Raw genomic sequence first — 27,031 nt, forward strand, 5'->3', positions numbered from 1 at the left:
AGTGTGGTTTATACTGTAATATGGTCAAATAAAGTTGCCTTGGTGAAAGATATTTTTCAAAAAAAAAAAAAACATTTTGAACCGCAGTGTCTATCTGACAATGTCTATGTTTTAGGTGTAATGTGTGTTGGTTATATGCTCTCTTCTGCAGGACTGTGAGGACCCAAACCCTCTGATCCGTGCGCTGGCTGTGCGCACCATGGGCTGCATCCGAGTGGACAAGATCACGGAGTACCTGTGTGAACCTCTGAGGAAGTGTCTGAAAGATGAAGACCCCTATGTGAGGAAGACTGCTGCAGTTTGTGTTGCTAAGCTCCATGACATTAACGCTCAGCTGGTAGAAGACCAGGGCTTCCTGGACACCCTAAAAGACCTGATCTCTGACTCAAACCCCATGGTGAGACACAACTTAAGTATTTCAAATCTAAATGCTGGTTAGATACTGGCAATATTCTTAAGAATACTCTCTGAACTAAGGCAAATCATACAATAAGAGTGTATTTGTTAATCCAAGCTAATTGTTATCCAGTTGTTCCAAACCTGTATGCGTTTCTTGTTGAACACAAAAGAAGATATTTTGAATATTGTCAGTAATCAAACAGTTGACGGTAGCCATTGACTTCCATAGTTGGAAAAATATATATAATGGAAGTCATTGGCTACTGTCAACTGTCTGGTTACCAACATTTTTTAAAACATCATCTTTTGTGTTCAACAGAAGAAAGAAACTCATACAGGTTTGGAACAACCAGAGAGTGAGTAAATGATGACCATTTTTATTTTTGGGTGAACCATCCCTTTAGCTTCTGTTGCGGATGTGCTCTTCCCATAACAGTAACACTGAAACACAAAGAATTCACGACATTATATTACAATAGTGTAGTATAACAACTCATTATAATATTATATATATATATATATGGCAGATTGTCCTTGCACATCTTGCACTTAACTGTTTTTCATAATCAAAGTGATTCTAGGCATCACAAATCCATAGTTTCCCTTTTATTATTCAGACTGGATGGCATGCTGTCCAAACTCTAACCAGTCAGACCTCAGGTACCCCCCAAAATGCCGCAATAGCCCATAAGATAAAAAAAGAAATATTTTTTAAAGTCACGGCGATCATTGTTTTCATGATTGATTGTTGCTGTCACATCACAGTACTCCTGCACAACCCTGCATGGCAGCGTCATTTAGCTCTCTCTCTTAGTCTCCATGGTGTGTAATTACATGCTTTTGTTGTGCGAAACCTGAGCCCGTGCACACACACTACCACTGTATTGAGTTTAATGCCTTTGTTTTGTTTTTTCCTCCATTAGGTGGTAGCAAATGCAGTTGCGGCTCTGTCCGAGATAGCAGAATCTCATCCTAACAGCAACCTTCTGGACCTGAATCCTCAGACCATTAATAAGCTTCTGACAGCCCTTAATGAATGCACTGAATGGGGTCAGATCTTCATCCTCGACTGCCTGGCCAACTACACACCCCGTGACGACCGCGAGTCACAGAGGTCAGAGGGCAATGTTATTTCATCACTCCTGTGTGATGGACTCTAAATTGATTCTCTAATGAAGTCTACACAATACATAGACACTAGCTTCACTAATAAAGCTGATTCAGTGTAGTTATTGGTATTGATTACCCAATCTAAATCTGAATCTAATTGACCTACAATTGAATCAGTGTTGATTCGGTTAGGGATTTTAAGAATTGTTCAAATGTAGATTGTAATTATTTGGAAATTATTATACAACCGAAACTATGCAGTGAGTGTGTATTTACCCTTAAAGATTTGCCTTTTTGAAGCATTGGTCTCACTGTCCTCCCACAGTATCTGTGAGCGTGTAACTCCACGGTTGTCCCACGCCAACTCTGCCGTGGTGCTGTCTGCCGTGAAGGTTCTGATGAAGTTCATGGAGATGCTTCCTAAAGATCTAGATTATTACGGCACCCTGCTAAAGAAACTTGCTCCTCCCTTGGTCACGCTCCTCTCAGCTGAACCTGAACTGCAGTATGTTGCCCTAAGGAACATCAACCTCATCGTACAGAAACGGTAGGTGTAAAGCTGAGGAAAATACATTTGTTTAATCAAAGTGGTGAAGATTTGGGGATTTAAAAAAAATATATACATTTTAATTTTTGTTTCTACCAGGCCTGAAATTCTAAAGCATGAGATGAAGGTATTCTTTGTGAAATATAATGATCCGATCTATGTCAAGCTGGAGAAGCTGGATATCATGATCCGCCTTGCGTCTCAGGCCAACATTGCTCAGGTGAATAAAACGCGCACTCGCACTGATCCTTTATGTTCATACATTTATATATTACACCATCCAAATACAGTGGAGTCCAAAAGTCTGAGATTAATATTGTAAATACTTCTGTTGTGTTTAATTAATACAATTTATATTATCAACATAATAATTTGAGTGAAAAGTGACCTGACAACTGTCAGATATCAGAATGTCTTAGTATTTGGTTTGTCACTCTTTTGCTTTAATGACAACTGTACTGAAAATGCATGAAATTAGTTTTTCTTTTTTTTTCTTGAAAAATTTGAATGGACTTTAAAAGGCATATTTTTGATCTGCCCAATTTTCGATTGACTGATTTTTATCAAGTACAAATAAAGAACCTTTAATATACTACACTTGTTTAGTAGTTTTTTTGTTTCAAATTTAAATACTTTAATTTAAAATGTTTGTATTTATTGAATGTAGAATCTGTACCTACCATGAAATAGCATGTGAAGCTGAAATGGCAAACGTTTTTCAATCCTATTTGTCAACATCACTCACTTTTGAAGCTCACTGTGTCACATCAACATTTGAAATGTGCTTCTGAGAGTCTGTTAAACGTATGTGTGTTTGGGTTGTGTAGGTGCTGGCTGAGCTGAAGGAATACGCCACTGAAGTGGACGTAGACTTTGTGCGTAAAGCTGTACGAGCCATTGGCCGCTGCGCTATTAAAGTAGAGGTGAGCTGGCCTAACCCTGAATAAGATAACAGATGGCCAGAGTTAATTAATTTAGTAATAGTGTTAACAATGGCAATCATGTTCATTTTAATTGTAAAGTGCACCGCTCCTAATGAAAGGATTCAACCTGATGTGAAACAAAAGCCTACTGCTTAATTGGTTAATTTTTGCACGATCCCATTTATGCAAATCAGCTGATCTGTCTTTTGGTCTCTCCTTTCTTCATTACAGCAATCAGCAGAGCGTTGTGTCAGCACGCTGCTTGACCTCATTCAGACCAAGGTCAATTATGTGGTGCAGGAAGCTATTGTGGTCATCAAGGACATCTTCCGAAAGTACCCCAACAAGTAGGTTTCTCATCTGTTTGCTATACATTGCCAATGAAGCTGTTTCTCAAAACTGAATCCTATTTCTGTTTGGCTAAGGTTCGTTATTCAGATGTTAGAGGTCAATTGTCCTGGCTCAGCCTCTGTTTTGCCCTGCCTTTCATTCTCAAATGTGTTTAAGAAACATTTAATAAAGATTCACTGAACCCAGCCTCCCCCCCACCCCACTATGTAATTTGGCTATTTTTTGCAGCTTCATTGTGGCTTTCTTCTTTATTGTGCTTCTAGGTACGAGAGCGTGATTGCCACCCTGTGTGAGAACCTCGACTCTCTGGATGAGCCTGAGGCCCGGGCAGCAATGATCTGGATTGTGGGAGAGTACGCAGAGAGGATTGACAATGCTGACGAGCTGCTGGAGAGCTTCCTGGAAGGCTTTCATGATGAGAGCACACAGGTGAAGTGCCTTTCAAATCACTTATTAAAATGTTTGCTTATGAAATAAGAAACAGCTGTTTTTTTCTATTGTATTAAAGGGATAGTTCACCTGAAGATGAAAATTGTGTCATTAATCACCCTCATGTCATTTCAAAGCAGTAAGAGTTTTGTTCATCTTTGGAACATAAATTAAGATTTTTTATTTTTTTTAATCTGAGAGCTTTCTGCCCCAAAGTGAGCTACGCAACGGACACTTTGACGCTTCAAAAAGTTCATAAAGAGATTGTAAAACTAATCCATATGATTTAATCGGTTTTGTTCAAATTTTCAGAAGATGCTCGATCGCTTTATATGATGAACAGAGACTCAACCGAACCTGCTTGACATGCGAGAACGCAAGCGTAACACACGAGAATGAACCTCATTTATGCTCGCACGTCAAGCTAACATGCTTGAGCTTTCATTTACCACAACTGATTTGCGAGTTGATAAATGTTTATATGTGAATAAAAGCCTAAATTCAATCTATTGTTCATATAAAGCAGTAGTGTCTCTTTTCTTTGGACTAAACCGCTCATGGATTAGTTTTACAATCTCTTAATGAACTTTTTGAAGTGTCTAAAGCCCTATTCGCACAGGATTAGTATTATCTGGGGACCTCATGTGATTTATAAATTACCTCGCCACATCTGAATTTCATGTGGCGCATTCGCAGGGGATAACTGAAGCCTGTGATTTTTCTCGAATTTACTGACTTATCTCCCCGATATGACGTCAATAGGCTATTGCTTGGAAATTTATTTTCGTTATAGGTCAAGCTGTATGATATATTATGACAAACAGAATAAAGTTCCTTACCACATGTTGCTATACATGTCATTCATCTCTATCTAATCATTCATTTTCTTTTTGCTCTTCTGATGATTTTCAGCTTTTACTTTCTGCAAATTGTGTAGTTGTGGATAGCGATATGACCCAGCACCAGAAATACTTTCAAAACACTCCAAAGCAGCCTCCATTCTCCGCAAAAGATGGATAAAAAAAGTGCACATGAAACAAAAACCTTGAAAAAATGCTGTACGATACGGCCAAAACACAGATATGCCGATTCGCACGGGGCTGATATTATCACAGGACCTCGGTGTTCGGCGAAATATAGTAGGTAATTTGCGAGGGAATTTTTACTTTACATATTACAGACATGGCCAATTCGCACAGGATTAAGATCACAGACAAACTCCGCAATTATTACAAATTACTATAGGTCACCAGATAATACTAATCCCATGCGAATATGGCATACTTGTCAGTTGTGTCAGAAAGCGCTCAGATTTCATTAAAAAAAAAATCTTCAATTGTGTTCTGAAGATGAACTTAACTCTTAAGCCCGGAACACACCATGCAGAGCCCGGATGTCACATGGACTACTTTGATGATGTCTTTATTTTTTCCTTTCTAGACAAAGACAGTATACCATACACATTTTCAATGGAGGGACCGAAAACTCGCGGACTGAATCTAAAATATCTTAAACTAAATCTTACGGGCTTTAATCATTAGTGACATAATTTTGGGTGAACTAACCCTTTAAGCAGACTTGTGTTATGTAAGCATTGTATTAAGAGCATAAAGAATTCTCACAGAAGAATAGGGAGACTTTGCTGTGGTAGTATGAAAATTGTTTTTTAGAATTTCTAATATTTTTTTTTCATACCATAATACTCTAGTGAATAGCTTGCATGAACTTGTCTTTTGGGAGGTAGTGTTACAGGATTTGTCCCTGTGTTAAGTTTTTTTTCATGCTCCCCTCTCAGGTGCAGTTGCAGTTGCTGACAGCTATTGTGAAGTTGTTCTTGAAGAAACCCACCGAGACCCAGGAGCTGGTGCAACAAGTGCTCAGTCTCGCCACACAGGTGAGATGTCCACACAGAAGCACACATTTCAGTGAGAAAATGACACTGCACCTATACTTGCTCACACCTTCAAGGGCACTCTCTGGAGGTGTTGTTGCCATCCTCAAAGTGCACATCTCATAAGCAAAGCTGCTTGGCTTGCTGAATCACTCCAAAGAGAACAAGATTTTCACAGTTGCTCAACACCCTGACGTATTTATCTTTTTTAACAACATGATGTAATTGTTGCTTTTTGTAACCACAGGCAGACAGAGGATCATCAAATCAGAAAACGTTACTTTTGATTTGTAAACATGTCTCAAATGAATGTCAAATTCACAAGAAACAAAAGAAGATTATAAACCAAGAGCAGTGTTTCCCCTACCATGGATTTTCAGCGCTGCTGCAAAATCTTAACATGATCAGTAACATCATGACATTCACTTCACTTACACACCTAAACACACTGTGACATTGTGACTGGCAGTGCTGCTAATTCGGTGGCTCGGAATCCACTTGTTGACTAGAAAGCAGGAAAGAGCCACACATGGAAATATTTTCGATTAGGCTAATGTCACGTTGCCATAAAGGGCCGTTCACAGCTCGTTTTTTGCGCATGCAAAATGGTTCATGTTTTTTTTTCTGTCTATTTGAAAGATAGGTTAATAATAACATGTTGTATTCTATATTATGGCTATATATCTACAGTTTTCTATATATCCCTATTTATGTCATTATTAGTGCATCAGAAAGCAGTTCAAGGCTTATTCATGGCTGGATAATTCTTGGCAGGTTTAAAAAGCCCTTTTAAAAATAAAAATGAACACTGTTAAATAAAAATAAAAGTACAGTCAAGTCAAATAAAACACGTTTTATCTCCTGTATAGTTTGGTAACACAGCAATAAGATACCATTCATTAACTTTACTTAATGTGTTATCTAACATCAACACATTGAGTATTAAATAATGTTAACAGATTTTAAAAATGTATTAGTAAATTTAAGTAATAATTTGTCTGGGTTGTGTGGTTTCATTTTACCCTATATCAAGAAAATGAACACAAAAGAAAAACTTGCCAGAGCTTTTGGGCCAGAACCTGAAACCCTGCATTAGATCAAAACAGCAGGATTCTGACAGATTTATTTTTATTAAACATACATTTTTAATGCTAGTAAGCCTTGCTTTCTTCCTCTGTGCCAGTTATGAATTGGATTGTTTCTAAATCACTGTAATTCACTAGGGTAATTAACAATTGTTTTGCATCATTAGAAGCTTTACAAGCTTTTCCTTTTAATTAAACAATTCCGTTACAGAATATGGACACTTACAATATGTTCAGTGTTCGAGAGCACTGCAGATCCTTTCGTATCCTTGCTTGATGAACAAGAACCAATCAGAACAAGACAGCAATCATGGTTGATCTTGTATGTAGGTGCATTGATCAATATGTGATTACAAAAATGTGAATTCTATGTAATTAAAAGCCTGTTGATGCATGACCAAAACTTCACTAAACATTGTTTTATGTCAGCATGACTCTCATACAATAACAATGGGCTTTGTTACTTTCAATACAAAATTTCTGAACTTACAGAATTTGAAAGACTATCACAAAATTCAAATGATAAATACAGTTTTGATGCTCTTTAATTTGGCCTGACAAATCATTGAAAATATTGATTAGAATAGTTTCATGTTTGTGTGTAAGGGCTAGGGAGCATTTGTGTGATCTCATTAATATTCAGAGAAGCCATAAACTTGTGCTGTCAAACTGGGATCTGAGATTGCATCTTGTCATTATTAACTTTGAGATTCAGTGCCACAGGCTGTACTCGCAGAATACCAAATGTCCTTCTTTATCCCAGGTGCCATTTTATGGCCTCCAGATCTAATTCTCTCACCGCTGTTTTGCTTTGCTGGTGCTCTACTTGATCTTATCACATAGATGAATTGGTGCTTAGGAGTTATGCATTATTTACATAAGACTGTCCTTCAATTGATTTTTTTTGTTGTTGAAAAAAACAGTCACTTGTATTGCTTTATTTTCTCTTCCTTATATTCTCACATCATAAATAGCATATAATTCCCCTTGGTTTTCAACTGGTCACTTTCACTTTCCCTGAATTTTGCTTGTTTTTAACTTTGCAGGATTCTGATAACCCTGATCTGCGCGACCGTGGCTACATCTACTGGCGTCTGTTATCTACAGACCCTGTGGCAGCTAAAGAGGTGGTGCTGGCTGAGAAGCCTCTGATCTCAGAGGAGACAGACCTGATTGAGCCCACCCTGCTGGAGGAGCTCATCTGCCACATTGGTACTCTGGCCTCAGTCTACCACAAACCCCCCAGTGCTTTTGTGGAGGGCAGCCGTGGCGTTCAGCATAGGAGACTTCCTCCTCGTGTTGGCTCGTGAGTCTCTAATTTGTTTCTTTTCTTATATTATTTTATATACAGAAAAGTATAAAGATTTGTTTATATATGCATTAGTAACAATTATTATAATTATTATAAGTATTTATTTATATATTTATATATTAGGGCTGTGCAAAGATTAATTGCGTTTAAATCACATCCAAAATAAAAGTTTGTGTTTACATAATATGTGTGTTTGCTGTGTAAAATTATTTTGTATATATTTAAGAATTATTTTCACATAAATACTGCACACACATATATAGAGTATATATATACTGTATATATATATATATATATATACGTATATATACATATATACAATATATATATATACATAATATACATATATATATATATATATATATATATATATATATACAATACATAATCTATATTATAATAATAATAATATTTTCTTAAATATATACATGCGTGTGTGTATTTTATATATAGAATATAATTATACACACCACACACAAATATATTATGTAAACACAAACAACTGTAATTTTAATGAAAAATTTAATAACATATATAAGATAAGTTTTATTAAAAATTTTGAATTAGCTTTATTTCTATATTATTTAGTTTTGATGTTGATTTTAGTTTAATTTTTAGTCATTTTATTATGTGCTTTTGCCATTTCTTTTACTTTTTAAATATAGCTTTTTAGGTTTCATTTATTTTTATTTCATTTTTCAATTTTCAGTTCATTTTCTTTTCTTTATTTCCAGTTAATAGTTGTATTTTACATTTTACATATTTTATTTTAAAATGTGTTTTAATACATCTAGACTTTTTTTTTTTTTTTTTTTGAAGTAAAAAGATGCATCTATGTTTTTAATAAATGGTAATTTCTCTCTCCTTAGTGTTGAGAGTGCTGAGAGCCCTGATGTTGGCCAGTCTGGACCTTCTGAAGCTCCATCCGCTGTCATTCCATCACAGGGTGATCTCCTGGGTGACCTGCTGAACCTGGATCTGGCCCCGCCCACTGCCACTGTCCCTTCAGTGCAGCCCTCAATGCAGATGGGAGCCATGGACCTACTGGGAGGAGGTCTGGATAGTCTGGTATGTTTATCTCATGCTGCCTCTCACTTTACTCCAAACATAATCATTCCTTCATGGTGAAATTAGATTAATGAAGAGGAAACACAGAGTAATTACTAGAATGAATATACCCATCTTTTCCTTTAACAGTCTGTGTGCGTGTTTGTCAGTTGTTCAGCTTGCACATGTGTTGTAGGACATTTATTTAGTGTCACTGTTGACCGGTTCCAGAGCTACTTAACTAAGTTGAGATCATCCAAGTGGATTCTGATCTCAGATCAGCCCCTCACCCTTAAACACACATCCAAAGTCCCTTAACCAGTGTAATTGTGTCTGTTGAGAAATCACAGATGGTCTAGCATAATTGGAGTTAACTTTCCCTTGTCTGTATTTCCCTTCTGGTCTTCTCTTTCTCTTTTTTGACTTTCTCTTTTTCTTTTTTCTTTTTGTTCCTCTGTCTTTTATTCTCTTGCAACACTTGCAGATGGGCGATGAATCAGATACGGTAATTAAACTAAGTGAAAGAAGAAGCAGACACTTTCATATCGTGCCATTTTATTTGTCTAAATGGGATCTGTATTTTAGTAGGGGGAAACCAATGTACTCTTCACACCAACAAAGGGCTGCTTCAGCTACTTCCATTTACGAGTACATTTACAGCCCCAGCAATGTGATGTTATTTACAACCACTTGTTTTTTATGCATTTAATGAGTGTCAACATTAGTCAAATATATCCAAGATGGTTGTGAATTGTTTGTGTTGTCATCACACACCTTGTATGAAAAATCTTGGACTTGATGCAAACACATTTTTTTCCTCAACATCATTTCCCTCGTTTCTTCTGATTTAATTCATTGGAAGTGTTTCATCCATTTCTCATTCCTCTATCAGCCGGGTGTTTCCCACAGGACAGAGGTGCATTCTCCCCAGCCATCTTCTGATTATAGTGAGAGAGAGGTCGGTGTGGGTGTTCTCACCTTTTGAGTTCATCCTTAAAGTCTGTACTGATCTTAGTCTAGTCCCTGTTGCCCAACATAAACTACGGTAGTCTCTCAGATCAGTATGAAGAAACCCTAAGAGCACCTTTCCTCTTTTATTTTATTTCAGTTTTTGAGGTTGTAGTGGTAGTTTTAGTCACACACAAGTAGGCACATCTCATACAAAATGAAATGTTGAAAGTAGGAGTGGGCAATATGACCAAAATCTTATTTCACAATTTAAGTCATTTTATGTCACAATAATGATAAATATTACAATATAAACAATTGGACAAATACAATGAATCAATGACAGCAACATGTACAGTAGGTCTATGTGACAGTAGCATTCAAATAAGGAATACTATTTCGCTATTTCTTAAGTTGCTCAGTCAAAAGCAGTGATTGCCTCTTTCTTTTTTCTTTTTTCTTCTTTCCTATTTTGACCTCTCAACCTTTATGCTAAGGAGAAAATCCAATGCAAGATTGCAACAGCCACGCGTAAATAGTTAAACATCCAAACGTTTTGCTCATCAACAACTAAGGCTGCATTTTAATTCACCTTAGTCGGGTATATATTTACACAGCATTTTGAAAAAAATATTATACGGTTTTTCTTTTTGATTAACAGATGGAACTCTATTAACTTCATCTGTAATGTGCTGCTAAGCTTCCTTTTTTTAGGACTTGATACGCTACTATGTATGTAGCCTACGCTTGAAAATACAATGTGGTGTTGGAAAGCACTTCTGATAATAAAACTTTGGTTTCTGCACCTGAGAAATTTTTCTTTTTCATTCGCTTTTGAGAAGACACGTCGAAATCCTTTGTTTTGGAGTCATAATATCCCATCCATAGTTGTCAGTCGGATTTAATGGGCGGGATGTATGGTAATTGAGAATGAGCATGCCATTTACGACTGATTGGAATTCATTAACACACACACATTTCACTATCGGGAAGGTCTCTTTACGCTCAAATCACTCTCATATTTACTTGTATACTTACGAATGTTTCATGAATGAGACCGATTAACTCTGTTTAACATAATGCACATCACACTGTTTATTTTCTCATTCATGCATGCCGTTTTATCACTCTAACGTGTCAAAAAAATGTAAACAATCCTGTGTTACTCAGACATATTTGCATACTGCAATATAAACAATACAACGATGTCATTATTAAGAGACACTTCATATCGCTGCCTAAATATAATCATATCGCCCATCCCTAATTGAGAGTCATTAGAATGTAAAAAGAGCACAGAAACTGTCTGAGATGTCTCACAACATCCGTAGCCGCTCGCTGACTTCAACCAACTGAGCTAGTTCCCCGTGCATCAACCAGGTCATAATTATCATCATCTTTCATGCTCACTGATCCTTACTTTTTGTCCTCTCTCTGTTCCCAGCTGGGAGGAGACATCGGCGGAAGTCCTTCGGTAAGTCAGACAAAGAGTTTTAGCAAAGTTCACCCAGACTTTGATGAATGTGCTTCATCCGAGAAGCATTAGCATCAACAGAGGGGTTTGCCTTCATTAATCAAAGAGCTGTTAAATTCCGTTAATTTCTCTGCTAGCCTCTTTCCTGACGATAGAAAAGTTGTAATAGGTTGTAATGCTTGTCTCCCTCTGCTCAGATGGGTGCCGGTCTGGGGGTGGCCCCAACAGCCATGCCTGCTGCTCTCGGTGGTGCTCCTGCTGTTGGAGGTGGATTGGGTGACCTTTTTGACCTTGGTGGGGGTGTTGGCATGCCAACAGGATTCTACGTTGTTCCTAAAACTGTAAGTATAGAATCAATCAATATTCTCAATCAATAACTTTATGACTTCAGCAGTCTTTTATAAGCAGTTTAAGTCGATTTGTAATGCTGCAGCGTTTCCAGGACTTTTGGGGGCGTACACACACAAAGTGCTGTGGTGTTCAATAAAAGCTTGACATATTCCAACAGAATGCTGAGCACATTTTTTTTGTCTTAAAAGAAAAAAGAATTGGCTTAAAAATGCAACTCTTATGGAGCTGCTTAAAAAACAGCCATGTGCATGCATGTGTACACAGATAATGAGACAAACAAAAACACAGCCATCCTGTGTGTGTGCCCCTAGCTTTCTTTCCCTCACAGTCCTAACCTGTTTATCTGTGTGTTCAGCTGTGGTTACCTGCAATGAAGGCTAAAGGACTCGAGATTTCTGGGACATTTGCCCGACGTGGTGGGATCATTCAGATGGATATGTCTCTCACCAACAAAGCCATGAGCGTCATGACTGACTTTGCCATTCAGTTCAACAGGAACAGGTGAGTTCAGAGGCAGAACGGGAGACTGGGATGCAGATTGTTTTGGAGGTCTCCTCAAGTATCTTTGTTTCTCAATCAGTTTGGAGACCTGACTGGAAAACATCATGATCATTTATACTGTTTGTCAGTGGGATCATTCAAGGACATGCTGATATTCTAAAGAGACTTTAATGTGTTTTCACATTGATTGAGGACTTCTGTCTAGAAAATTACTTCTCGTTTAATAAAGCCTGAATGTAGAATATTGTAATATATCTTTCCGCTATTACATGGGCTATTTATAGATTTTTAGAATGGTGCATTCTGACTGCCACAATGCTAGGCTGTTGTGAGAGAATTATTTATTAATTTATATAGTGCGTTTCCTATGTACTAGTGTGCAGCATCCAATTGGATGATGCGATGGCAGCCACAGTACAATGGCGCCAGTGCGCTCTCCACACACCAGCTATAGGTGGAAAGGAGAGAGAGAGACTGAGCCAATTCAGTTAATGGGGATTATTAGGGGGCCATGATTGATAAGGGCCATTAGAGGGAATGTGGCCAGGACATGTGTTTCTATGTAGTTGCTAAGGGTGGTTGATTTACTTGTCCAAGTTAAAAGCATACACCACTAAGTCTCTGATATTCATGCTGGAGGGTCCCTCTCAAAGTGTACATATTTAAACATTTGTTTTATCATCTGTTTTGAAACTCATTTACAGGTTGTGGAAGATAAAACTATTTTTTTTTTTATTTTGGCCTTACTGGTGATGCACACAAATTTTAGCAACCAAAAATAATCTGCCAAATTAGTTTTTAAGAGGGCTGAAATGATTGAGTGAAACAGTCTTCCTTTGACTATGTAAGTGTCTATTTTGTGCACACAACATGGATATGCTACAGTAAATATGTCAGCAGTGTGTACGCACTTCACCCTGACCAAAAATGATGCTAGATTAGCAAAAATGTTTTTGGTTAAGATGTTGAGAGGTGGCTCATTGCTGATGAACTTTACTCCAACTGGTGTATCAGCCTGAACAGCATACCGAGTTCAATTATCCAGTTACCCAAATTGAATGGAAACATTGTTTTTTTGGCTAAAAGAAAACTTTTAATTTTATATAGATTTTTTTTAAATTATTTTTGTGTCAATAGTCTTAAATGTACACTGTAACCTTTGGCGCTCTAGCTGTTGAAAACAAACCTACATGCATTTTGCAGAAAAAACATTGTTTTAGTTCTGCGTCGGCTCTGCGTGACACTGCAAGATGAATGTGGTTCTTTTTCATAACTAAGAAAAGACAAAGATTATCCTACTTATCATAAAATATTTACTTCTATGGTTAAGAGAGATTACCAGTTTAGAGTGAAAGTTTCTAAAGCTGACTAGCTTAAAAAAAAAAATCACATTTTATTACGAGCCCCTGTCGCATTCTCTTTCTGCCTGCAGACTCATCTCAGTTTAGTGTTTTTTTTATTTTTTATAAATATAAAATTGGTGATTCTCCAGAGGTTTGAGGTTTAGCATGGTCCTTGTCAATCTTTCTCGCTCATTATGCCACTCGCACCACACATGCATCAAAGTAGCCGGAGAAACTTTTCTCTATTTTCGGATACGACGAGACACACACAGGCGAGTGACGCATGCAAGCAATTTCCAGGAAAAAATATCCTGCCTGGTCTAAAATTTAAACGCTTAATAGGCTTAGCATAGTGAGTCAGGGTAAGACAAAAACATGTTTTGGAAGAAGGATTAATGATGTCTTGAATCGTTATGTAAATTGTACAAAATAAAAAATGTTACATGTGTTTCTCTGTGTTTCTCTGCTTTTTTTTCTATAGTTTTGGTCTGGCCCCTGCTGGCCCTCTGCAGGTTTTGACTCCTCTGAGCCCCAATCAGACCATTGATGTCAGTCTGCCTCTCAGCACAAGCGGCCCCGTCATGAAAATGGAACCACTCAACAATCTGCAGGTAATGTTTCCACTGCATTTCTGCACCATTATACTTCACACAGGATAAAAAGAGTGTTGTGCTGTTACTCATTTCAAGATATAAAGTCATAAAGCAAGCCCCTAGTGAGCAGCCCCCCAAAAATCCACTCCAAAAACAGCAGGGACATTGAGTGTGGGTGGTTACAGACGGATGCAACTCAGATTCTGAGATTCTGTTAAAAAAAAATCATCAGTGGTTCCCTTCGGCTGTTTGGTCACTCTCATTGCTTTTGTCAGATTTTCTCCCCCTGTCAATTCATCCATGTCCATTTCAGTCCTCTATTAATCAGGGTTGTAGGTCTGCAGTGGTGTACAGTAATAGGTGAATTAGCTGCACCTTATTATCTCTCTCAGTGGAGCATTCACATTGCTCTCCAGTGACTGCATTTGGGGAATAAATCACAAACCCCACACACTACAAGGCACGGCATATGCATTGTGGAACAGAGAAATCACTAATTGGTTGTAATTAAACGGAGGGATAAAATTGTGTTGAGCTTTGGGGACTGTTTTGGTTGGATGAAGCAAATGAAAAATATAGAAAGTAGGAGTTCTTTCTCTCTCTCTCTCTCTGAGCCGCAACAAGATTAAAAGATAAGAAGATGTTTTTTTAATTGTAAGATTTTATGGAGCCCCCCAGGGTCCGACTTATTCCATTTTCAGATTAAATGCATGTATTGAGCTTTCCTGGAGAGACATCAGTGAGTGTCGTGTTCAGAATACACATTTTAGATGGGCATTAAGTGGTTCATCATAAATGAGTCTCTTTCACTTTCCACTCTGTGCTTATCATTGAAGTCATCAGCAGGGGATTTAGTGTTTGAGAGCTCAGGAAAATCACAGGTGGCAACATGAAGGACTGATGTAATATAATAATAATAATAATATATATGAATATCAGGCAGCTCACAGATTCAGAACGTCCTGTTTGATCTGGATGTGCTTTGGCTTACCGTGCATTTTCAATCTTTTTATGCGTGGATTACAACAGCTGATATTTCCAGTCATAGAGAGGCTCATGGGCCATGGTGGCATTATTAATTTCACACGTGGCTGCCAATAATAGATCACTTATTCACTGTAATTGCATCACAGGAAGTGAATGTTACTCATAGACTGGTTGAAATACTTTTTTCTTTTCCTATTTATGAGGCCAATAACGCTGAAGATAAATCCAAACAGAAGAGGAACAGATTCTAGTAGTTCAACTCCTGACAATTACACACACAAAAAAATGATTTCTGATTTCACATTAGTTGGTACATTGTCTGTCTTTATATTATTTTACCTGGTGGTGCTATATAGTATTTTATCTGCAGTTAGACGAGGGAGGCTGGAACAAAGTCGGTGTGAGCAGCTCAGAGCGGTTTGGTTGGATGAATTATTCATAGGTGGAGTGTAGCAGGTATGGATGTCTAGTATGTGTAACATCCTGTCCCTCTCCAGGGCTGTGTAGTCTGTATTCTGATGGATGCTGTGCACCTGCTGTCAGCTTTTACAAAGCTCCCCTGGGTGCCTTTCAATCCCTCATGCTCTCAAACGATTTACAGCCATAATCAGATAAGAATTTGGTGGTGGTGTTTTTTTCCGCTGCAGTTGCACAAAAATGGAAACAACAACAGAAATGATTGGTTTTATTTAATCTGGTTTGATTTGTTTTAATGATGTGTTGTTCGTGGCCCCTCTGTTTTTGTCTCTTGCCTTAAGTCTGTGGTGCTGTTGGGTCAATTTTGACAGAAAGTTTACGTTTATCTTATTTTTATTTTTTACTTCATCGAAATGGTATAGTATGAAGCCGAAGGTTTTGGCACTTAACAAAAAAATAAATAAAATATGGACATTATTTGAGAAAGTTAAATGGTCCTGAAAAAAATAGACTCGCTTGTGTTGTTCATGGTGAAATGTGACGGCATTGGAAATGGGAGATGAATTTCATCTATTGGAAACATGTAGTACTGCACATAAACAAAATTGTACTGAAAGCTCATTTTGTGAGATCAACCTCAAATTTGGAACACAGCTGGTTTAGATCAATGGCTTTTATTTATTTACTTATTTGATTTTTTTTTTTTTTACAGTTTTAAAGTAAAACGTGGTTTTGCAAAGTATACATTTCTTTTGAAAATTGAAAATGGTATTTTTGTGCATTTTTCATAACAAGATATGTAAAATGTTATATCTTTTTTCAGGTTTACTCTTTTTTTTCAGTTAGAATGGTGAAACAATAATGTCAATTGTCATCTTTAAAAGGAGACCAAAGCATTTGAATTTTATGTCAGTTTAAGTAATGAAATACTATAATAATGAAATACTATAAATTCTCCTAAAAATACAAAATATTAATTTAAACAAAAAAACATGATTGAACTAAAATATAGAAAAATAAAAAAAAACTCAATTATAATGATTTTTTTGTGTGAAAAACTCAATTATAATGTTTTGCTTCAAGAAACCTTGAGTTTTCACATTTATACAATAAAAATAATATAGACATTAATATAGAATATATTTCTAATTCACCAGGACAGGTGTTTTTGAGTCTGATTATCCAAGACAGATTCACTCACTCACTGTTTTCCTGAACTGTCAGTGGGCATCTTCCATCCTCTCGGTGAAGCACTGCCTCGGAGGTATTCGTGCATGTTTGAAGTTCACAAACTGGCGTGCAAACGTGAACTCCATGCACAGGAGCTGAACCCAACTCTGCAAGGCCACAGGGGGACTTAAACAAAAGAATGAAGAGAGAGATAGAAGCAAAATGTCAAAGAAAGATGATCAAAGGACCATCTTTCCCTACTATTCTGTGGTGTGTGTTTGTCATTGAAAGAACTTGGAGAGAGAGGCCCATTTACTACTTCAAAAATTATGGCCGTGTCCCGTCTGCTCTTAACAGGGTTTGAGTGCCTTGACCACTGCCACAGCATGTCTTAAATCACACTTGTAATGTGTTTCTCTCTCTCTCTCTCTCTGTCGGGGTTGCAGGTAGCTGTAAAGAATAACATTGACGTGTTCTACTTCAGCTGCCAATTTCCCATCAGCCTGCTCTTTGTAGAGGACGGAAAGATGGGTAAGTGTGTGTCTTTGTGTACCATTTATCTCTGCTGTGTCCTCTCAGGCATAAGCATAAGGGGATAAGTGCTTCAGGTGATTGTGACATCAATCCTTCAATCTTTTTTTTGAGTGCGTTTGCTTTTGTTTTTTGTGTGGATATTGTTTTTATGTTTATGTCCATGGGAGTGTGAGCACATGTGCCAGATCTGTGTCCAAATGAGTGTGTTGGAGAGGATGTTCGTGGTTATGTGAAAAAGTTGGTGAGTGTGATAGAGACTACTTATGCATTTAAGACTTTCCGCTGGAGTCTCTTAAATGGAGTTCAGTCTCTGCAGGATATTATACAGATATGCATAGTGGCTGTGTCTGAAAAACCATGCCTTGGCTGCAGGCAGAATATAGAGTTAGGAAGGTATCCAGGCCCACTCGAATCCGTTTCGGACTACCCATATGGGCATGTTGGCACGGCTCAAGTGGGACAGCTTGCAAGGTTGGAAATAAAACAAATTCTTATGGGTCCTTTTTCTTACTTTAAGTATAGAAATAAGTATCTATATTTTTAGACATGACAATGTGGTGCCTGATAACTTAAGAAGCCAGCCTGAAATCATTATGAACGTGTCCTTTTTCACTTTGCATCAGGGCAACCGCTTTCAGCATCAGACATAGCCAAACTGCATTCTTTTTCATTTTCTTCATTTTTTTTTTTCACTGTTGTACTCCTTTTGTCCCTGTGCTCCTCAGAACGTCAGGTGTTCCTGGCCACCTGGAAGGATATTCCAAATGACAATGAGGCACAGTTCCAAATCAAAGACATCCATCTCAACTCAGGTAACAGGAATAAATATTTGCCTTGCATGAGTGAATTGGGTGGGTAGGCAGATGGAAAGGAGTGAAAGGGAGGAAATGAAACAAATAAGCAAATACAGGATGAAAGGAAGAGGTCTGCTCTACCCTTATCTGAGCTTTGTATTATTTTAACTGTCAGTCTGCGACAGTCTTAATGAACACACCGTCTTCTGATGAGGTCTGTCTCTGAAGAGCAGTGCTGATCTGGTGGCATGTCTGGGTGTAGTTAATTTAAGGCAGGTTTTTTGGGAATGATCCTCTTCCACATAACTGTTTGCATAAAATAATTTTGAATCACACAAACTCTCAGTGGTATTACTAATGAATGCACAGTGGCTGTCTTTAGTGCTCTCTTTAAATATCTCTTCTTTTTTGACACTCTTTCTTTCTTCTATCCATGTGGCTTGAAAATTAAATATAGGTGTTTTGTGCATTGTTATATGAATCTTCTGCCCGCAGCAAAATATTTGTTTGTTATGCCAGATTTGAGATTGCGATTTAGATCAGAAGTCTGAGTGGTACAAAATAATACATAGACCGTAAAGAAACAACACAGCTTTTTTTGTTTCTCACTGGTTGCAAGTTTAAGGTCAAATTTTTTTTCTTTATTGCTAATTTTGTTCTTTTGAACTTTCTATTCATCAAATTAATCATGGTTTCCACCCAAAATATTAAGCAGCCCAACTGTTTTGAACATTGAAAATAATAAGAAATGTTTCTTGAGCACCAAATCAGCAAGTTCAAAGACAATATATTAAGATAGGATACAGTTAAAGGATAGAGTAAAACTGTTATTTTGCACATTGTGTCAAATAAGTACAGTCTTGGTGAGTATAATTGACTTCTCAGTCAACTGGTCACATCTGGTTCAAACTAATCTTTTGAGGTTAATTTTAGTGAATTGGTAAAACCAGGTATCATTTATAGTTGAGGTTATCGAGTTAACATCTCATTGTGCAGATTGATCATTTTGTTCCATGCATGACAAAGGCTACTTTCCACCAAGACATTCCACCTAAGATCTTTTGTTGAGTGAATTATTCTTTTACATCAGCCTAATTACTAACTGGTTCATATGACAACGCATAAGTAAAAATACACATTTGCAACAGAGTTGCCATAGAGACTCACTCAGGTTCCATTTGTCTTTAGAAAACCTGCTGTGTGCGTCTGTTTTGTCAATGAGTAACTTCTCTCTCCTCACAGACGCGGCCAGCAACAAGCTGCAAGGCAGTAATATCTTCACCATAGCCAAGAGAACAGTGGAGGGGCAGGACATGCTTTACCAGTCCATCAAACTCACCAATAGCATCTGGGTGCTGGCAGAAATGCGTGTGCAGACTGGAAACCCCAACTACACGGTAAATGAAAACACCAGACCAAGTGTGTTGTTGTGACTTTTATAAGTATGCGAAGAGACTAGCAAAGTGCCACTCGAACACACACAGATCGATATGGATGTGCTGGAGGAGACAGTCGCACGTGAGAGAGTGTGTTGCCCAGAACGACTCCCCTGTTACTTCCTAATGAGTCATACGGGAGAATAATTTGTGTTTGTGTGCACGCGTAAGAGAAGAAAAGGGTCAGAGGGGAAAGGAATGGTGGGAAGATCAAACACTGTCTTACAACCTAACAAGCTGCATGGCTTGGTAGCATTTTTGGCAGTATAGATGCCTCTTTGTCTAGTCAGGCTACAGCTGTTGCATCCAGAGTCCTGGGTGGGTAAAGATAAGGAAGGACGATTGTCAAGAAAAGATGTCAATCCTCCTGCCAGTCCTTCCTCCTTTTGGTTTGTAGGATTTGCCATCATCACTCAGCCCAATATGGAGTGTACGCTGCTTCCCTCTCACGTTCCCTTTCCCATTTCCCATTCCCCACATGAATCAGGCCTCAAGGGCAATTTCTCTCAGATCACAAGTATACCTAGAATTGTAGTCCCCAGCATGCTTTATTCCCAGTAGCAGAATATGTACCCACCTGAGAGAATTAATTATCAATGCATCATACATTTACTTATTCTCCTTCAGTTCATTCAAGTGCAGCTTTTTCATCATAACATGCACATTTCTTTATTTCATCAGGGTGTGCACTTTCCATGAATCGTGTACACATTGTGTGCCATTACTTTTCTTTTAATCAATGGCGGCACAAATTCAATGTTCTTTCACAGTAACCATCAGATATGTTACATAAACTATTATCTAACATAAAATAAATCGCATCAAATGCATCTAGCCCCTAATTTATGCTAAATATGCACCTGTGCCCATGTATCCTGTATTGCATCTTGTGATGAATGAGTATAATTTGTGTTTTGGTTTTCCTGTTTGATTTTGTTGTATTTTTTCCCCCCCTGTGTGTTTTTGCTCATCTCTCCACTCACCTTTGATGATGACATCACAATGAAGGAAATAGAGGTTGGGTGTTTTCCCCCAAAAAATATGTCTTTTACACCTTGCTTCCTTTAAATGAGCATGACTCTTTCTTTTAGTTCCACGATCCCCAGTAAAACAGTAAAGTCCACTGAAACATAGCAGCATGTCGATAATAGTGGACACCACACCCATGCGACCTTCCATAAGAGCAACTGTTTTGAATGATCTAGCAAACCACAATATGAGGAATGCTGTAGAATTGTTCAAATTCATATATTTTCCAGTCCTTTTGTCATGATAGAAAAACATGGCATTACAGGAAGGCACCGAGATTGTGTGCATATAATTGTTTTCCAGATTTCATTCCAGGAAAAAAAATAATTGAATAGCCTTAATCAAAGGAGTTGCTCTTCAATGGGAACCCACCGACTCACGGCATGTGCTTTTAATGTGCACAAGTCTCACTCTCCTGCAATTTCTTCAGTGCTTTTAAGCGGCAACACTTCACCACTGCTGAATCTACACTGCCACCATAAAGAAATGGGAGATATGGGCTGCCAGTCTGAATTAAATGTGATGGGAAGAGAAGACAGAGTATTAGTTCTTCTCGTGGTTGCTTGCAAAAACAAGCGTATTGCATAACCAGTGTAGTCCGATTCTCGGGTAAATGACTCTTAGGCTGCATTTACACTGCAGGTCTTGATGCCCAAATCCGATTTTCTGACTATGTCCGATTTTTTTGGTGACCTGCTTACATCATCTTTTAAAAGTGACCCATATCCGATTTTTGCATTTACAGTATACACTGCTGAAACTACCAAATGCAGACGTTCTGACCCGGGAAATTAAGCAAAACAGCACGAAATTCAATGGATGCAGATGCAAATAAAATTATCCAGTGTTTTCTTTCCACAATATTTCAATAAGTCATCAAAACATTGGTCTCGTACGGCGGAGAAAAAAAGAGGAGAGGCTCTTGCCACAAGCACTTAAAACGATGCCTCATATCTCGTGAAGTGTCTTCAAAAACGGATTTATTTCTGTAACAACCCTGCATTTTTGCCTGCACTCTTCACCCCAAACACTCAAAAGACATGAAACCTCCGCATTGCTCTACTGTGTGTATCCTTTCTTCCATCGCGCCTATAATCGCACACTTTTTAATGACGTACGACTCGCATCACAGGGGAATATCCGATTTGTCTGCTTACATGGCTCACGCAAATGCACGTATCCGATTCATATCCGATTTATTACCACATATGAATGAGGCCTGCGTTTTTTTCCTGCTTACACGTTCAGTGGTCATATCCGATCTGTGCCATATGACAGGAAAAAATCGGATTTGGGTCACTTGAACCATGCAGTGTAAACGAGGCCTTAGTCGCTTCTTTTAATGAATCGTTCAAGACAACTTGCAAACATTTTAATAAATATTTCACTGAATAAACTTGCAATGTTTGTTGTTAAATCTGACTGACCCATTTGAACCACAAGATATTAACTGTGCAAGAAGAGATTTCTGTAGGAAACTCTGACCCACAACACATCTGTATGTGTCTGCTAGTCTTCTTGCTCTTTCCTCACATTCTAACAGCCACTTTAAGAGGCAGAAATGACAGCTCAGAAACACACAGTCCATGAATCATGGTTTTGTTTATGGCCGATGTGGCACATAAACAATATTTGTCTGAAAGGACAGAAAAATGTGGCCATGTATCTATACTGTTGTGTTTTCTAAATATCTAGCAATGTTTCTATTAGTTTTAAAGCTCTACAATTTGTCACTGTTCTCGGTCCCTATGGCAACCAGGCGTCCAATGGCACGGCCCGGTTCCCCTTTACACGTGGCAAGCATCTAATGGCAGGGATCTGTTAAAGCATTCCTCCACAGACCTCAATGTAGCACCCCGCTGCTTCCACTCTTCCTGTCTTCCCACCATCTCATCTGTTTTCATTTGCGCTTTGATTACATTCTTCCCTATTGTCGCAACCCGCTGCTATATCTCCAAGACTTCGAGTCACACCATCCTTGCTTCCTCCTTTTTGTGGTTTATGCCCACCACCCACCCGTGCAGTATCACTCTTTCTTTATTTTTCTCTCACTTTAGTCAAATTATAGAACAATGCAACCGTTAATAAAACGCCTCTGCATACAGGAAGCTGATGCCGTAGAGCAAGTCAGCACCAATGTTATCGCTGTGTCTGTGTGCGCACTCACGCCATTCTGAGTTAAAGCTAAGGGCAAATCCTCCAAAATCTGGTAGCTTGAAGTGGAGTAGACTGGGGTTTGATTGAAGGACATGCTCACTAATTCCTTGGTGTTCTCAGTTTATTCATTCAGCTAATTTAGATAGAGATAGAATAATTGTACACAAAATATTGATTTGAGCTGTATACTAATATTTTAATAAGCTCACCAAACGCAAAACTTTGCCCTCATAAGTTACCCGGATGAGCGTGTTATCAGTTTTACCATTTGCTATCGGTGCGTAACACACCGCTGGACGGCGTGATAGACCAATCAGAATCAAGTATTCCAGTGAGCCGTGCAATAAAATGTTTTGATTACACTTTATTTTACTATGTCCTTGTTACATGTTATAATAGTAATAACTATAAATTATGCGTAATTGCATGCAACCTAAACCTTGTAGTAAATGCATGTAGTTAATTATTACTCAGTACTTAAATGACACTCTAACACAGACACCTTCAAATAAAGTTGATAAACCAAGATGATAAATGCTGTTATTTTAAACTTTCAGTAAAAAGTTGTATAATGTATCATAAATATTCATTTCTGTGACACTGAAGACCAATGAAGGAGTAATGACTTCTGAAAATGATAAAATAACCAATAAATAAATAATAAATTACAAATTATTTATTATATATCGTTTTAATAATTCACACTATTACTGTTTTTACTAAATTGTTTATTAAATAAATGCAACCTTGGGTCTTTTGGGTACATCAGTTTACATTAAATCAACTGTGAAGTGTTTGGACAGAAACATACAAATGTGTTGCATCGTGCTTGGCAGGCACGGTGTTACGAGTCTCTAATATAGGCACTGATTGATTTATTTATTTATTTGAAGCCTCACAATCGCAAAAGCCCTGTGGAAAGCTACATGGTAATCTTATAGAAACCCAGAGAAAGAACTGTTGAGTTTGGTAGGGATAAATTGTGCCATTGATCTCTCCATCACGCTCATCTCTTTCCCTTTGGCACTTGTGATGTCCTATTGCGCTGTACCCACCGGCTTTCTGATTATCCTCTGTATGATTGGTCTGTGAGAAGCCTGGAGTCGGCTGCAGCGCTCACTTGACAGAGGAAGCAGGTGTCGAAGTAGATGGAGGTCTCCACTCAGGCCGACCTCTCCAAGCACACTTGCTCCTCTGACATTAGCCTGCATTTGTTTGTCTATTACTCCGTTAGTGCCATGTGAGATCCCTTTAGGAGGAATGGCTTTTTATGTGTCTCTCACCAAATAAACTCAGATTGCTTATGAATTTGCTATGGGTGGTTAGTTTCTATTGTTTTTCTAAAAAGAGTAAGAGCAGAATCATTCTATACCATTCAAACGTTTGAAAAAATAATATATATTATAATTAATAAATAATAAATAAAACATGCATTCTGTGTTAATAGATCCTAATATTGTGTGCTGATTTGGTGCTCAAAAAACATTTATTATCAATATTAAAAACAGTTGCGCTACTCTGATACCAGGATTCTTTGAATAAAAGTTCAAAAGAACAGCACTTTTGTAACATTATAAATATATTTACTGTCGCTTTTGATTCATTTATTGCTTGAATAAAAAATGTATACTTGAATAAAAGTCTTAATGATCCCATACTTTTCAATGATACTGTACTTGTATGTGCAAGCGTATCTTTTAGGTTTAAGAGAGGTGGAGTACTGATGTGCTTTCAGACTTAAGGCAAATTGGAAGTGTTAGTTGTAAATTTAAAGCTTGTTATGGCGTAATTTTGTGTGTGTGTAGTTGCTCTGGCACATTGGAAGATTATTGTAATAGTGTGTTGGCAGGCTTTCAGCATTACTAATGTTTCCTAGTTTCTTTCACCTTCTTTTTCTTCACTTTGAAATGTCTTAATTTTCCTAGCATGCACTCAAATCTTCATACCTTAACATTTTTACGAAATGTAAATCAGTGTTTGATACTTGCTAATGTGTCTCTCCTTTATTTGAATCTCTCTGTCTCTTTCCTCAGCTGTCGATAAAGTGCAGAGCGCCAGAGGTCTGTCAGTTTGTGTACCAGTGCTATGAGATGGTGCTGAAGAACTGAAATGGAGGGAACCAAGAGGAAACCGCAGGTCCTGGGCATCGTTTGGGTGACTGAAAACTCAAAACTTGATTGGACCGGTCAGAGAAAACAAAAACCCACTGTCTTGCATTTCCCTCAGACTGTGCTTTTAGCATTGACTGAATCCCAAGGAATTTTTCTTCATTATTTTGTCCATTCCCAAGACCCTTCTTTGTCCCTCCTGTTTCCACCCTTTAGTCGTAAAATCTCTCTCTAAAATGTAAAATATCATCTTTATTCCACACATACATTATGTGTATTCTGGCTGCTTGTTTTTCCCCCTCATGGAGGGCAGAGATCGTGTGCAGAAGATCTCAGAGTTTCCTGTATTCGTCATTCATCCAATGGTGGGAAGGGTATGTTTACTACAGTTGAGAGAAACCTTTCAACACTGCTGTTTTTAATTTAGTCTTCATAATCAGACGATGGGCCACTTGGTTTGTGTGAGTCGTTGAGGTTCAAATATGGATTTATTTATTTAATTCTGTTTTAGTAACGCTCGTCTCCCATATTTCATTATTAATTTAGATTTCACACAATTTATTTTAAGGGAATGCTGTGTTTATCCAGAAGCACTACACAAATGCTGAGTAAAATTTTTTTGGTCTCCAGATTATGTCTGTATTTTGTGACCAAGATCGTTTTATTAAGTTGGGTTTATTTTCTGTCTTTTGTGTTCTGTGTACCAGTTTGTGTGTGTGTGTGTGTGATTTGGAGATGCAACATTCTGCATGTTTTGTTCCCTCTTCTGCAAATCTTCCCTGTCCTTCCTCATTCCTGTGTTTGTGTCTGTGTACATGCCCACATATTCGGAGACTTGTCAATTCAGTGTGTGTGAGTTTTATTCCAAGGAGGATAAACTGCTGAATCTGTGAGGAGACTTGACTCCAAAGATCATTCTGCTAAAAACGATTACTGTATGAATATCTCATATCACACTGAACACAATGCATCTGGAGTCTCATGCTTTGCAAAGCTACTTGTTCGTCAGACATGTTTCTTCTCTCATTCTTTATGGGACTTGAAAGCTCTACACCCATGTGATGTTTCATTTTGTTTCTAAAACCATATTGGCAAGGGTGATCAGACCTCTCTCTCTCAAGCTTAACGTAAAATACATACCACCAGATGACTTAACACTGCTGATCTGACACACGTAATGCTGTGCGTGTACACTTTCCAAATAATATTGATTATTGTTTTTCTTTTAATTATAGTTTTTGTTGATTTCTTTATGTATGTTTTATTTTGTTGGATTTAGTCATAGGGTGACTTCACGGAGATTTCCAGCAAAGAAATTTGCTTTAGTTTTTGTTTGATTCTGTCATAAATGCATCATGTGTTAAGGAAATTAAAAAGTATATAACCTATTGATTTAAAGTGTAATTATTCCAGCCTGGTTTTAAGGTAAAAATAAATAAATGAAATGTGAATTATGACCATTCTTGAAACTCTTAATAACTTGGCTGAAAATCCTTAAACAATGTGTAATATCTTTGCAAAAGTTTATGCAATTGTCTTTGACTGCTTCAGTTATAGTCTAACCCACCTTGTTTTATTCATTAATAATCTTCAAATAAAACGGGCATCATGCTGCAAACCATTTAAACTGCAAAATATAACCTTTTTATATATGCAGGGAAAATTTCGAAGTAAGTGTGAAATTCTGGGGGAGCAAGCTGAGCCTCTATCACATCTAATGACATTTTAACAAGTAAAGTAAGTAGGCGGAGGTTGAATAGGTTTCAGGAAATGTCGTTTATTATCGTTTCCAGGCATGTATCATCCAGTTATTCACTAAAACAACTCCATAGTTGGTTATTACTCATAATAATTGGTTGTAGTGTGTAGTTCCATAGTGCTTACTTCTGTTATGTTTTCCCCCTGTTTTATTCTCTTTCCAATCGTTGATGGGTATGAACATATACCCCTTTCATTCAGTCTGATTTTAACCCTTGTTAAACTCATGTTTAAGCACAATTACCTCTTTGGGTTGACTACCCTGGTGATGAAATTAAATTGCAATGTAGTCATATAGGAGCTGGGGGCCTCGTGTGTATCCAACCATATAATTCAG

The 27,031-nt window shown here is 37.7% G+C and overlaps 1 protein-coding gene across 4 annotated transcripts in view; it reads left to right on the forward strand.

The window, feature by feature from the left end:
* Positions 1-26,393, forward strand: part of ap1b1 (adaptor related protein complex 1 subunit beta 1) — a 31,256-nt gene extending 4,863 nt beyond the window's left edge. For 3 of the 4 annotated variants that reach the window (XM_089130420.1, XM_089130421.1, XM_039658452.2), the window contains exons 5-23: positions 152-397; positions 1,323-1,513; positions 1,835-2,056; positions 2,156-2,276; positions 2,884-2,979; positions 3,211-3,326; positions 3,594-3,759; positions 5,555-5,653; positions 7,782-8,041; positions 8,917-9,115; positions 9,579-9,599; positions 11,487-11,516; positions 11,714-11,857; positions 12,223-12,368; positions 14,193-14,322; positions 17,325-17,409; positions 18,138-18,224; positions 19,449-19,603; positions 24,862-26,393. In XM_089130420.1, coding sequence (XP_088986546.1) covers positions 152-397; positions 1,323-1,513; positions 1,835-2,056; positions 2,156-2,276; positions 2,884-2,979; positions 3,211-3,326; positions 3,594-3,759; positions 5,555-5,653; positions 7,782-8,041; positions 8,917-9,115; positions 9,579-9,599; positions 11,487-11,516; positions 11,714-11,857; positions 12,223-12,368; positions 14,193-14,322; positions 17,325-17,409; positions 18,138-18,224; positions 19,449-19,603; positions 24,862-24,936 — 2,589 coding nt within the window. In that variant the 3' untranslated portion in view covers positions 24,937-26,393. The remainder of the gene's footprint in view (positions 1-151; positions 398-1,322; positions 1,514-1,834; positions 2,057-2,155; positions 2,277-2,883; positions 2,980-3,210; positions 3,327-3,593; positions 3,760-5,554; positions 5,654-7,781; positions 8,042-8,916; positions 9,116-9,578; positions 9,600-11,486; positions 11,517-11,713; positions 11,858-12,222; positions 12,369-14,192; positions 14,323-17,324; positions 17,410-18,137; positions 18,225-19,448; positions 19,604-24,861) is intronic. The other variant, XM_039658454.2, reaches the window with a different exon arrangement.
* Positions 26,394-27,031: the final 638 nt, after the last annotated feature.

This window comes from Pimephales promelas, chromosome 4, assembly GCF_988280905.1.
Source record: "Pimephales promelas chromosome 4, fPimPro1.hap1.1, whole genome shotgun sequence".
NCBI classification, from domain to species: Eukaryota; Metazoa; Chordata; class Actinopteri; order Cypriniformes; family Leuciscidae; genus Pimephales; species Pimephales promelas.